This window comes from Pan paniscus, chromosome 6, assembly GCF_029289425.2.
Source record: "Pan paniscus chromosome 6, NHGRI_mPanPan1-v2.0_pri, whole genome shotgun sequence".
NCBI classification, from domain to species: Eukaryota; Metazoa; Chordata; class Mammalia; order Primates; family Hominidae; genus Pan; species Pan paniscus.
In genome coordinates this window covers 90,838,917-90,852,874 of record NC_073255.2, presented here as the reverse complement: position 1 = coordinate 90,852,874, position 13,958 = coordinate 90,838,917, and the positions used below count along the sequence as shown (strand labels likewise).

At 52.6% G+C, this 13,958-nt stretch overlaps 1 protein-coding gene across 50 annotated transcripts in view; it reads left to right on the top strand.

Annotated features, from left to right (window-relative positions):
• The window catches only part of ELN (elastin), a 42,017-nt gene that overhangs the window by 19,056 nt on the left and 9,003 nt on the right, over positions 1 to 13,958 (top strand). For 15 of the 50 annotated variants that reach the window (XM_055114495.1, XM_055114489.2, XM_063605874.1 and 12 more), the window contains 12 exons: positions 870 to 911; positions 1,337 to 1,396; positions 1,698 to 1,751; positions 4,888 to 4,977; positions 5,062 to 5,133; positions 6,315 to 6,461; positions 7,901 to 7,954; positions 9,459 to 9,623; positions 9,860 to 9,901; positions 13,082 to 13,279; positions 13,372 to 13,416; positions 13,608 to 13,733. In XM_055114495.1, the coding sequence (XP_054970470.1) occupies positions 870 to 911; positions 1,337 to 1,396; positions 1,698 to 1,751; positions 4,888 to 4,977; positions 5,062 to 5,133; positions 6,315 to 6,461; positions 7,901 to 7,954; positions 9,459 to 9,623; positions 9,860 to 9,901; positions 13,082 to 13,279; positions 13,372 to 13,416; positions 13,608 to 13,733 (1,095 nt within the window). Of the gene's footprint in view, positions 1 to 869; positions 912 to 1,336; positions 1,397 to 1,697; positions 1,752 to 4,887; positions 4,978 to 5,061; positions 5,134 to 6,314; positions 6,462 to 7,900; positions 7,955 to 9,458; positions 9,624 to 9,859; positions 9,902 to 10,569; positions 10,657 to 10,827; positions 10,885 to 13,081; positions 13,280 to 13,371; positions 13,417 to 13,607; positions 13,734 to 13,958 lie in introns of all 50 variants that reach the window. The other 35 variants (XM_063605897.1, XM_063605887.1, XM_063605899.1 and 32 more) reach the window with 7 other exon arrangements.

Sequence of the window (13,958 nt, the reverse complement as noted above, 5' to 3'; positions counted from 1 at the left end):
CGGGTGTGGTGGTTCACACCTGTAATCCCAGCACTTTGGGAGGCTAAGGTGGGCAGATCACTTGAGGTCAGGAGTTCAAGACTAGCCTGGCCAACATGGCAAAACCCCGTCCCTACTAAAGATACAAAAATTAGCCAGGTGTGGTGGCATAGGCCTATAATCCCAGCTACTGGGGAGGCTGAGGCAGGAGAATCTCTTGAACCCAGAAGGCAGAGGTTGCAGTGAACTGAGATCGCGCTACTGCACTCCAGCCTGGGTAACAGAGTGAGACTCTCCTCCAAAAAAAGAAAAGAAGAAAAAAAAATGCACCACTCACTGTGCCTCCCTGCACAGAAGTCAGCCTGGGTACAGGTGTCTCTGGTGGCAGGGAAGGGGTGTTGAAGCCCCTGTATGGTCACCAGCCAAGGAGAGCATGGGAAAGTCATCTGCAGGTATTGAACTCACACACACACGCTCATGCACAAGAGACCCATAGTCCCGATCTGAAGCTATTAGGCTGGTGGAAAGGAATACGGTTCATTGGAAAGATCCCTCTAACATCCACCCACTCGTGCTCCCGCCCCTACCTCTGCAATCAGCTTAGACAATAAAATGCTTTCCACTGAGGAGGGGGTGTAAGGAAAATACTCAGACTCCAGGGCCATGATGGGGCTTGAATTTGTAGGGGGATGGGTGTTCCATGGGCCTCGGGGGCAGAGGTGTCCTCTCCCTCCTCCACCCAGCGCCTTTGCTCTCCTGGGAGCAGCTCAGGACCCTGATGTGGGAGGTCTCAAGCTTTAGCACCTGTGGGGATAGATCTGTCCACCCAGGTTGGTGGGAGCCCAGTAAGGCATGGGGCAGCCCCTGAGTTTGCTCTGTCCTCTCTCCAGGTGGCTATGGACTGCCCTACACCACAGGGAAACTGCCCTATGGTGAGTGAGACCCTTCTAGACTGTGGGCTTCCAGCTCTTTCCCTCTCCAGGGTCCTAGCAAGGGTGCTGTGCTTCCAGCCCTGGGCCAGGAGAGCACCTCGCTGGGGCAGGGTTGGGGTCTTGGAGTGGGAATCTCAGAAGGAAAGGGCATGGAATTTGGACTCAACATGGGTCTCCATCTCTGCCCTCCCATCTATCAATAATGAGACCTTAAGTGAGCTGTGTTGCTTCTTTGAGCCTCTGTGTTCTCATCTGTAAAATGGACATAACAACTCCATACATGTGTTTGTATTTGTTTTCACTCTGGCTGGGGGTGACAGGTGCAGACTCAGGACAGCTTGGGCCCCGAGGGCAGAGCAGGGGGAGGGGGAGGGCAGCAGTGGTGACGTCTGCACAGATGACCATCAAGCCTCTCTGTTTTGCAGGCTATGGGCCCGGAGGAGTGGCTGGTGTAGCGGGCAAAGCTGGTTACCCAACAGGGACAGGTAAGGAAAGCCTCACGTCACTTCCAGCCAAGGGAGCACTGATCTTCCGGGCTCCAGAGCCCTGGGGTGGGTGAGGTTCCCTCCTGAAAGCAGCAGCCCACCCTGCTTCCAGACCCTGGTCCAAACCTGGAGCAGGATCCTGGGGGAGGAGTGGGGCAGCTCCATCAGCCTCTGCCTACTCTGAAGCTCCCATGTATACCCACATATCAGTGGATTGGCTCTCTTGGGGCTGGGAACAAGTGGGCTCTGGAGATACAGGAGCACTGTTTCAAGGTCTCTCCCCTCTGCTTTCTTCCCCCAGGGGTTGGCCCCCAGGCAGCAGCAGCAGCGGCAGCTAAAGCAGCAGCAAAGTTAGGTGAGTGCCCCTGGAGTCCCCACCTGGTGGCCTCCAGGCCCCTACCCTCTCCATTCCCATTACTATTGAGAGCCTGCCTCCAAAGTGGCCCCTACATACCCCCATTTACTCAAAATTTTCAACATCACCCATCTATCTATCCCTCCCTCCAACCATTCTTCCATGCATCCATGTATCCATTCATCCTTCCATCAATCTATTACTTTCTCCATCCCTCCCTCCATCCATTCCCATTCCTCCATGCATCCATCTATCCATCCATCCATTCATGTACTCATCTGCCCATCCATGCATCCATCCACTCATCCATCCATTCATTCATCCATCCATCTCTCCCTCCATCCATTCATCCATCCATCCATCCATTCCTCCATGCATCCATCTATCCATCCATCCACTTATCTATCCATTATCTACTTATTTACACATCCATGCATCCATCCATCCATCCACTCATCCATCCACTCATTCATCCATCCATCTCTGCCTCCATCCATTCATCCATCCATCCATTCATCCATCCATCTATCCATCCATCCATCCATCCATTTCTCCATGGATCCATCTATCCATCCATCTGTCCACACATCCATCCATCCATTTATCCATCCACCCACTCATCCATCTATCCATTCATCCACCCATCCATCACTACCTCCCTCCATTCATCCATCCTCCATTCCTCCACGCAGCCATCTATCCATCCATCCATCCACTTATCCATCCATTCATCCATCCATCAATCCCTCCCTCCATCCATTCTTCCATCCATCCATCCACGCATCCATCCATTCCTCCATGCATCCATCCATCCATGCACCCATCCATCCATCCCCTCATCCATCCATCCATTTATCCATCCATCACTCCCTCGCTCCATTCATCCATCCACCATCTATCCATCTATTCCCCCATATACCCATTCATCCATCCAACCATTCCTCCATGCGTCCATCTATCCCTCCATCCATTCCTCTAGGCACCCATCCATCCATTTCTCCATGCATGCATCCATCCTTCCATCCATCCATCCACCATCTATTCCTCCATGCATCCATTCATCCATCCATCCATTCCTCCATGCATTCATCCTTCCATCCATCCATCCACCCATCAATTCTTCCCTCCATCCATTCTTCCCTCTATCCATCCACTCATCCATCCATTCTTCCCTCTATCCGTCCACTCATCCATCCATTCCTCTATGCATCCATTCCTCCATGCATCCATCTATCCATCCATCCATTCATCCATCCACTCATCCATCCATCCATTTACCCATCCATCCACTCAATCCATCCATCCATCCATCCATCCATCAATCCATCCATCCATCACTCCCTCCATTGATTCTTCCATCCATCCATCCACCCATTCTTCCATGCATCCCTCCATCCATTCCTCCATGCACCCACCCATCCATTTCTCCATGCTTGGATCCATCCTTCCATCCATTCATCCATCCATCCATCCATCCATCTATTCCTCCATGCATCCATCCACCCATCTATCCATTTCTCCATGCATCCTTCCATCCATCCATCCATCCACTCATCCATCTATCCATCCATCCATCCATCTACCCATCAATTCTTCCTTCCATCCATTCTTCCCTCTATCCATCTACTCATTCATCCATTCTTCCCTCTATCCATCCACTCATCTATCCATTCCTCCATGCATCCATTCCTCCATGCATCCATCTATCCATCCATCCATTCATCCATCCACTCATCCATCCATCCATTTACCCATCCATCCACTCGTCCATCCATCCATCCATCCATCCATCCATCCACCCATCAATCCATCTATCCATCACTCCCTCCATTGATTCTTCCATCCATCCATCCATCTGCCCATTCTTCCATGCATCCCTCCATCCATTCCTCCATGCACCCATCCATCCATTTCTCCATGCATGCATCCATCCATCCATCCATCCATCCATTCCTCCATGCATCCATGCACCCATCCATCCATTCACCCATGCATTCATTCATTCATTCATTCATTCATTCATTCATTCTTTCCTCTATGCATTCATCCATGCCTCATTCCTTCCCTCCCTCACTGCCTCCTCCCACCCATCCATATCAGAGATCAGGGACAAACAAGAGTTCTCTTAGAGAATATAGCCACTGTTGTGGGAGTCAAGAAATGGGAGGCATTTTTTTCTACCTGAGGAAAGTTAGAAAGGCTTCCCAGAGAAAGTGACATGTGATTTAGGCCTTAAAAATAAAGATGGAGCTTACCATGTGGTTAAAACAGGAAAGAGGAGGCCAAGCAGAGGGAATGGGTACCACGGTGGTTAGAAAGATAATTTTAGGTGGTGCATATATAAGCATTTAAAATATTTAATAGTTATGTATCAATTTAATGTGTACTATAAAAATGTTAACTCACTGCTCAGGTCAGTGAGTTCTTGGCTAGCATGGCTGCAGATGGAACGTGGTATTCCTGTGCCTGTGCAGTGGGTGGAGTGGGCATCTGTCCCCTGCCCCAGGTAGTGCCCACCTCAGGGTCAGACCACTAGGGCTGAAGTCCTCCTTCATCCTCAGCCCCAGGGAAGCCCTTTCCTTATCTCCCCACCAGCCCGAGAGAGTGAGAATGTGGGGAGAAGCCTGAAGCTGGGCCTCCCAGTGGAGGCCCCGCAGGCCCCCCTCCCAGCACCCGAGGCTCCTTGGCCCCAGCGGCTGGTGGGGACGGCTGGAATGTGGGAGCGGGAGAGCAGGGCTGTGAGGGGCTGCCAGAGCCAAGCAGCCAGGCGCTTGGATTACAAACTTGGCTGCATCTTTGGAACACAGGGAGAGGAAGTCTTGAACATTCCTGCAGGGGCCCCTCTGGCCCAGGGAGCGGCCACTTGTGGTTTCTCAGTATGTGGCAGTGATTAGAATGGGATTTGTCTGAAAACATACAAGTCCCTTAATGAGTGTGTTGAAATGGACACTTTGGGGGAGAGTCAAGGAACAGTGGAGTGGGGTGGGGGCCACCCCAGACAGGCCCATCTGGAGACACCCGGGACCCATTCCTGGATAAGATCACACTGGTGAAAACGCCAGCGTCTAAGTGGCCATCCTGCCTGTCCTCAGGAGGGTCCTTGGGAAACTACATTGCACTGTCCCCATCTCAACAGGTGCTGGAGCAGCCGGAGTCCTCCCTGGTGTTGGAGGGGCCGGTGTTCCTGGCGTGCCTGGGGCAATTCCTGGAATCGGAGGCATCGCAGGTAACATCTGTCCCAGCAGGGGGTGGGTGTGTCCTTGAGATGGCCACAGGGCAAGGACCTCACCCTCTGTGGCTGTGTTTTCAGGCGTTGGGACTCCAGCTGCAGCAGCAGCTGCAGCTGCAGCTGCAGCAGCAGCCGCTAAGGCAGCCAAGTATGGTGAGTGCCTCCCGGGGTGGCAAGTCCACGGCTCGGGCCCCTGCATAGACCTCAGAGACCCTAGCCATAAAGCCAGATGGACTTGGCCTTTGTTCCTTCCCAAATATGCATTGTTCATGCCTCCTTACCTTTGCCCCTTCTGATCACTCTACCTGAGATGCCGTCTCTATTGTTTTGCCCTGATTAACTCAGCAGAGGGAGGGGACCCTGCAGAGGGGACATGGCTCCTCCCACTCCATCCCCTCCAGGGCCGGCCCACAGGTGTCTGCTGCATCAACTAAATGGGTGCCCAGTGGTGAGAATTCTGACTGTGCTTTAGAAATAGATCACATTCTAGCTATGCACAATGGCTCACGCCTGTAATCCCAACAATTTGGGAGGCTAAAACCAGGAGTTTGAGACCAGCCTGAGCAACATACTGAGACCCCATCTTTCCAAAAAGTATTTAAAAATTATCTAGGCATGGTGGCACATGCCTGTGGTCCCAGCCACCTGCGAGGCTGAGGTGAGAGGATTGCTTGAGCCTAGTAGTTCAAGGCTGCAGTGAGCTATGATCATGCCACTGCACTCCAGCCTGGGTAAGTGACAATTTGGTTCAAAAAAAAGGGAAAGAGAGACAGAAAGAGAGAGACAGGAAGGAAGGAAGGAAGGAAGGAAGGAAGGAAGGAAGGAAGGAAGGAAGGAAGGAAGGAAGGAAAAACGGAAGGAAGGAAGGAAGGGAGGGAGGGAAGGAAGGAAATGAAGGAAGGGAGGGAGGGAGAGAGAGAGGCAGGAAGGAAAGAAAGGAAGAAACGAAAGAGAGAAAGAGAAAGAAAGAAAGGGAAAGGAAGAAAGGAAGGAAAAAGAAAAGAGGGAGGGAGGGAGAGAGAGAGAGGGAGGGAGAGAGAAAGAAAGAAAGAGAGAGAGAAAAGAAAGAAAGAAAGAGAAAGGAAGGAAAGAAAAGAAAAGAAAAAGAAAGAGGTCACATTCCTCCAGCTCACTGATTCAAATCCCTAGAGCTCTTTAGGGACCCTCTTAGTCTCTCCACATCTCTCTGATGAGTAGGATCCATGCAGAGGAAATGTCAACCCACCTGCAATCCTGCATTCAGGACCAACTGTCACTTCCATACTCTACTAACCACCCTTCTAGCCCCTCTGAGGTTCCCATAGGTTAGGGGAACAATGCTTTTTCTTCCACAGGAGCTGCTGCAGGCTTAGTGCCTGGTGGGCCAGGCTTTGGCCCGGGAGTAGTTGGTGTCCCAGGAGCTGGCGTTCCAGGTGTTGGTGTCCCAGGAGCTGGGATTCCAGTTGTCCCAGGTGCTGGGATCCCAGGTGCTGCGGTTCCAGGTGAGCTGGGCTCTGTGTGTGTGTGTGTGTGTGTGTGTGTGTGTGTGTGTGTGTGTGTGTGTGTGTGTGTATTAGAGAGAAATATTGAGACTATTGCCAAAATTTTTGCATTCTCCCTAACACCATAACCATCTGCCCATACCCTTGACCACGTCTCATCCCCTCATCTTCTCTTCCTTGGGCTATACCAATCTCCTTATTAGCTTCTAATCAGTATCATATTTTCCAATTGACCTTCTGGCTATCAGTGTTCTCTGGGGGGCAGGAACCGTGTCTTTTTCAACTCCATGTTCCTAGCCCTTAGCTGAGTAGGTGTTCAGTTTATGGTAGATAAAACGGTAAGTGGGTGGATAGATGGATAAGTGGATGAATGGGTGGGTGGATGGATGAATGGGTGGGTGGATGAATGAATGGATGGATAGATGGGTGGGTGGATGGATGGATGGGTGGATGGGTGGGTGGGTAGATGGATGGATGGATGGATGGATGGATGGATGGATGAATAAGTGGATGGATGAATGGGTGGATAGATGGGTAGGTGAGTGGATGTGTGGGTGGATGGGTGTGGGATGGATAGGTGAGTGGATGGATGGGGGCATGGATGGATGGGAGGATGGATGGAAGAATGGATGAATGGGTAGATGGATGAGGGATGGATGGATGGGAGGCTGGATGAAAGAACGGGTGGATGAATGGGTAGATGGGTGGATGAATGAGCACATGGTTGGAGGGGCAGATGAATAGATGGGTGGGTGGAATGGTGGGCAAGCAAATGCAAAATCGATGGTTGGCTAGATGGTTAGACGAATGGATAGATAGGCAGATGGGATAAGTTGGCAGATAGATGAGTGGACAGAGAGTTAGGTGGTTGGGTGGGTGGATTGATATCCAAGGATAGACAAATGGACAGCCGGGAGCAGTGGCTCATGCCTATAATCTCAGCACTTTGGGAGGCCAAGGTGGGCGGATCACCTGAGGTGAGGAGTTCGAGACCAGCCTGGCCAATATGGTGAAATCCCATCTCCACTAAAAATAGAAAAAAATTAGCCAGGCATGGTGGTGGGTGCCTGTAATCCTAGCTACTTGGGAGGCTGAGGCAGGAGAAGTGCTTGAACCGGGGAGGCGGAGATTGCAGTGAGCTGAGATTGCGCTATTGCACTCCAGCCTGGGTGACAAGATTGAGACTCCATCTCAAAAAAAAAAAAAAAAGACAAATGGACAGGTATAGAGGTGGGTCACTAGGTAGATGGATGATGGGGGTGGCTGGGTATACAGATGGGCAGGTGGGTGGACATCAGTGCATAAATGGATGTGTAGCCAACTCTATGTTGGCATGAAAGGAGATGGCCCAACACACAGATGGGCAGACAGAGGGATACATACTACACAGCTCTCCTCCAATCTCTCCTGAGCATTTGTGTCCCTTTTGGTCTCTCCAGGGGTTGTGTCACCAGAAGCAGCTGCTAAGGCAGCTGCGAAGGCAGCCAAATACGGTGAGTGCTATGCTGACAGCTCTGCCCCACCCTGTCCTGGCCTTTACTTGCCAGAACTAAAGGACCCTCCTCTACTTGCCCAGAGAAGGGAAGTGACTTGCCCAAGGTCACCGAGCAAGTCACCAGCAGGCCTCAGGACAATGTCTCCCCCATTTGTCTCCCACCACAGGGCCATGGGGCTGAGTGGCGGGAAAGTCCCAGGATGGCATTCCCAGTGGGGACAGTGACCCTGAGCCTCCCTGCTCTGGCCAAGGCCCTCTCAGAGGAGCCCAAAACTGCCTGGGGATGTGGATTCTGCCAATAATCTCTCTGCATCCAACAAAGGGGGTCTTCCCGAAGTGCTCAGAGAGGAGAGGGGCCAGAGGAGGACTGAAGAGTGTCAGTAAAGGGCTGGGTGCAGTGGCTTACACCTGTAATCCCAGCAATTTGGGAGACCAAGGTAGGAGGATTGCTTGAGGCCAGGAATTAGAGACCAGCATGGGCAAAATAGCAAGACCCTGTCTCTACATAAAATGTAAAAATTAGCTGGGCATAGTGGCATGTGCTTGTTTGTTCCAGCTACTTGGGAGGTCGAGGCAGGAGGATTGCTTGAGGCCAGGAGTTTAAGACCAGCCTGGGCAACATAGCAAGACCCCATAAATAAAATAAAAATAAAAATAAAAAATAAAAAAAATAAAAAATAAATGAAAAATTTTAATTTTTTTTTCTTTTTCTTTTTCTTTTTTTCTGAGATAGAGTCTCACTCTGTCGCCCAGGCTGGAGTGCAGTGGCATGATTTTGGCTCACTGCAATCTCTGCATCCCAGGTTCAAGCAATTCTCATGCATCAGCCTCCCAAGAAGCTGGGATTACAGACATGCACCACCATGCCTGGCTAATTTTTGTATTTTCAGTAGAGACGGGGTTTTGCCTTGTTGGCCAGGCTGGTCTCGAACTCCCGGACTCAAATGATCCACCTGCCTCGTGGATCCCAAAGTGCTGGGATTATGGGCATGAGCCACTGCACCTGGCCAAAAAAAAGAAATTTTTTTTTTTTTTGAGACGGAGTCTTGCTCTGTCACCCAGGCTGGAGTGCAGTGGCGTGATCTCCGCTCACTGCAAGCTCCACCTTCTGGGTTCAAGTGATTCTCCTACCTCAGCCTCCCATGTAACTGGGATTACAGGTGCCCGCCACCACGCCTGGCTAATTTTTGTATTTTTAGTAGAGATGGGGTTTCACCATATTGGCCAGGCTGGTCTCGAACTCCTGACCTCAGGTGATCCACCTGCCTCAGCCTCCCAAAGTGCTAGGATTACAGGCATGAGCCACTGCACCCGGCCCCACATTTTTTTTTAAAGGCTTCATGGTGGAGGTGCTGGGGACCCAGGCATCCCAGTTTTCTGCCTTTTATGGACAAGGCCTGGGGGAAATTTACATCCTCTTTCCCAATCCATCAGCATCCCTCAGAGCCCACCCAGCCTCTCTCACTGAGCTTCTTTTCTACTTGGCTCCCTTCCCTCTGCAGGGGCCAGGCCCGGAGTCGGAGTTGGAGGCATTCCTACTTACGGGGTTGGAGCTGGGGGCTTTCCCGGCTTTGGTGTCGGAGTCGGAGGTATCCCTGGAGTCGCAGGTGTCCCTAGTGTCGGAGGTGTTCCCGGAGTCGGAGGTGTCCCGGGAGTTGGCATTTCCCGTGAGCCTTAGTCACATCTGGGGACATGGGTTGAGAAGGGATGGGGGCTTCTTGTCTGCTCGGCTCTGCAGGGGCAGTGGGGACTGTAGATCGGGCTTGAATGTGCTCAGGGAGGAGTTGGGGGAGAAGAAGGGAGGTCGTATCCATGCCTTACAGGGCAGAAGAGCTTTAAACACGGCTCAGAGGAGACCCAGGCACGGCTTCTGAGGGTCTCTTTCTTACTCGTTTCCTTGTAGCCGAAGCTCAGGCAGCAGCTGCCGCCAAGGCTGCCAAGTACGGTAAGTGCCCCTGCCCTGCCTGTCCCCAAGTCCTGCTCTCCCGCGGGGCTCAGGGTCCAACCTCAGGGCAAACTGGCTCCCAGGCCTCCAGGACTGAAATGGCCTGGACCAAGGTCACGAGGCCCCTGCCCCATCTTCCAAAGCCACACTCCACTCTTACTGTCCTTTTCAGATGCCCCCTGTTAGGACTGTTGGTCACTGGCTCATCACCCCACCCCCCACCCCCAGAATTGAAGGTGTCTGGCAGGGTTGGGTGGCTGATGCCTGTAATCCCAGCAATTTGGGAGGCCAAGGCAGGTGGATCCCTTGAGGCCAGGAGTTCGAGACCAGCCTGGCCAACATGGTGAAATGCTGTCTGTACTAAAAATACAAAAATTAGCTGGGCATGGTGGCGGGCACCTATAGTCCCAGCTACTTGGGAGGCTGAGGCAGGAGAATGGCTTGAACCCGGGAGGTAGAGGCTGCAGTGAGCAGAGATTACACCATTGCACTCCAGCCTGGGTGACAGAGCAAGACTCCAACTCTAAAAATAAAAAAAAAAGAAAAAGAAAAAGAATTGAAGGTGCCAGGAAGCCATTCTCTTCTTCCCCCGATTCTCCCACCCACCCTTGCTCCCCCAAAAAGTGAGCACTGGGAGGGGCAAGGCTGAAGGTTCTCCACTCCCCCAGGTGCTGCAGGAGCAGGAGTGCTGGGTGGGCTAGTGCCAGGTGCCCCAGGCGCAGTCCCAGGTGTGCCGGGCACGGGAGGAGTGCCAGGTGAGCTGTGTCTCCAGCCCAGAGACGGGTTTGGTTTGTCTCATGGAAGGGTCCCTGGAGTTGACCAAGGTCGACTGCACCATTTTACAAACGGGAAGACTGAGCCTAGAGATGGGAAGCAGGGAGGGGTGTGAGAGACTACTCTCTCACCCCTTCTCTTCACACCTCCAGGAGTGGGGACCCCAGCAGCTGCAGCTGCTAAAGCAGCCGCCAAAGCTGCCCAGTTTGGTAAGTCCCCCTCACCCCCGCCATTGGCTCACGGAGAACTGCTTTCTCCTGTGCCCTGCTCTGGGGTCTGACTGCCCAGCTCCCTGTTCCTTTCCACCCCACTTAAGCTGTCACATTCTGGGGTGGGCCCTCCTTAGACCTTTTGGCCCACTGATGAATGACCTCTAGGAGTGTGGGTGATGTTTCTGATTAGGGAAGCAGGGTGAGCAGTGTGAGCCTCCCTGTTCCTAAAGCCCCTGGTGCCTCCCAGGCTATTGGGGACCTGACCTCATGCTGAGCTCCAGCTCCCCTTGAGGGACTCCAGTTCTCCCCCTTCTCCTTCTCTTTCTCCTTCTCCTTCTTCTTCTTGTGCTCCTCTTCCTTCTTCTTCTTCTTTCTTCTCCTCCTCCTCCTCCTTCTCCCTCCTCCTCCTCCTTCTCATTCTTCTTCTTCTCCTTCCTCTTCTTCTCCTCCTGCTTCTTTTCCTTCTCTTCCCTCTTCCTCCTCCTCCTGCTTCTCCTTTCTTCTCCTTCTTCTTCTTTCTTCTTCTTCTTCTTTTTCTCCTTCTTTGTTCTTCTTCTTTCTCCTTCTTCTTCTTCTTCCTCTGCTCCTTCTTCTTTCTCCTCCTTCTTCTCTTCTCTTCCGTCTTTCTTCTCCTCCTTTTCCTCCTTCTTCTTTCTTCTCCTTCTCCTTCTTTTTTCTTGAGATAGGGTCTAGCTCTGTCACCCAGGATGGGGTACAGTGCCACAATCATAGCTCACTACAGCCTCAACCTCCCAGGCTCAAGCAGTCTGCCTGCCTCCGCCCCCCAAGAGCTGAGACCACAGGTGCCCACCACCATGCCTGGCTAATTTTTTAATTTTTTTGTAGCGACAGCGGTCTCACTATGTTGCTCAGGCTGGTCTCAAACTCCTAGGCTAAAGCGATCCTCCTGCCTCTGCCTCCCAAAGTCCTGGGATTACAGGCGTGAGCCACCACACCCGGCCTGCAGTACTTCTTGTTCCCCATCTCTTGCTACATTTGAGGGCCACCCTGGCAGCCCCAGGTGCCCACACTTTTCTGAACATGGCAAATCGTGGCAGCACCAATTGTAGAGCTCAACTGTATGTCAGGCCCTGGGCATGGGGTCTGTAGGCCTTGGCCCTAGGGACCTGTGGGCTGAAAGGTTCAGATCAGAATCTCTAGGACTGAATAGGCCAGAGAGCATTTCAACTGCAGGTCTGCTGAGCCCCAGATTCTCACACACAGCAATCTTTATTATTTACTTATTTGAGATGGGGTCTCACATTGTCGCCCAGGTTGGAGTGCAGTGATGCCGTCATAGCTCGCCGCAGGCCTCAAACTCCTAGCTTAAGCAATTATTCCCCCTTAGTATCCCTAGTAGCTGGGGCTACAGTTACATACCACCATGCCCAGTTTAAAAAAAAGAAAAATTGTATGCGATCCTCCCACATTGACCTCTCAAAGTGCTGGGATGACAGGCATGAGCCAACGTGCCTGGCCTACAAAAATCTTACAGAGTTGATTTTATTTTTCCCATTTTACAGATGTGGAAACTGAGGTTCCCAGAGCTTAAGCAACTTGCCTACAGTTGCACAGCTAAATGGTGGCTGAGCTGAGATTTGAACCCAAAGCCTTTCTGTCTTACAAAGTCCCTTATATAATGTAAATCTGCCGCCATCAGCCTCAAATCTCCAAGGGGTCCTTGTCACTGAAAAGGTTAAGAACTCCTGGCCAAATGCAGCAGCTCACAACTATAATCCCAGAACTTTGGGAGGCCAAGTCGGGTGGATCACCCAAGGTCAGGAGTTTAAGACCAGCCTGGCCAACATGGTGAAACCCTGTCTCTACTAAAAATACAAAAAAATTAGCCGGGCATGGTGGTGCGCACCTGTAGTCCCAGCTACTCAGGAGGCTGAGGCAGGAGACTCACTTGAACTCGGGAGGTGGTGGTTGCAGTGAGTCGAGATCACGCCATTGCACTCCAGCCTGGGTGATAGAGTGAGACTCTGTCTCCAAAAAAACAAAGTTATGAACTCCTGAGCCTGCACACACTTCATATTAGGGAGGAGGAAGCTGAGGCCCAGCAAGGGAAAGTAACTGATCCAGGGTCACACAGCAAATCTATGCCAGGGCCGAGGCTCCAGCCCTCTTTCCATAAGCTTCTGTCCTCTTTGATCAGGTCTTGGTTAATGATCAGCTCTTCTCAATCTTGCAGGGTTAGTTCCTGGTGTCGGCGTGGCTCCTGGAGTTGGTGTGGCTCCTGGTGTCGGCGTGGCTCCTGGAGTTGGCGTGGCTCCTGGAGTTGGCGTGGCTCCTGGAGTTGGTGTGGCTCCTGGTGTTGGTGTGGCTCCCGGCGTTGGTGTGGCTCCCGGCGTTGGCGTGGCTCCCGGCATTGGCCCTGGTGGAGTTGCAGGTGAGTTTCATGAGTCAATGAGCCTGAGGGGCCCCCGAAGCCTCCATGGGCCCCGCCTCCATCTCTAATCCCCCTCTCTCTCCCTCCCTCAGCTGCAGCAAAATCCGCTGCCAAGGTGGCTGCCAAAGCCCAGCTCCGTGAGTGCCTCGCCCACCTTTCTCTCCTCTCCCCAATGATCCCAGAGCTGGTTAGGGGCAACAGCCAGGGAGGAGGCCGCTGCTTGGATCTGGGCCCCTTCCTCTGGGACTAGGCTCAGCTCCCTGGGCAGGACACCTCCTTAGGGGCATGCTCCCTGCCTGCTGTCACCACCACTGCCCTCTGTCTGCAGGAGCTGCAGCTGGGCTTGGTGCTGGCATCCCTGGACTTGGAGTTGGTGTCGGCGTCCCTGGACTTGGAGTTGGTGCTGGTGTTCCTGGACTTGGAGTTGGTGCTGGTGTGCCTGGCTTCGGGGCAGGTGCAGATGAGGGGGTTAGGCGGAGCCTGTCCCCTGAGCTCAGGGAAGGAGATCCCTCCTCCTCTCAGCACCTCCCCAGCACCCCCTCACCACCCAGGGGTGCATAGTAAAATCCTTGTTAGGTTCTCCTAAGCATCTCGGGGTAACAGATAGCCGGAGGAGGGCAGACCAGGCCAAGGGACCCCAGGCTGCCCAATTGCAGAGTATCTGCCTCCTCAGTAGAGG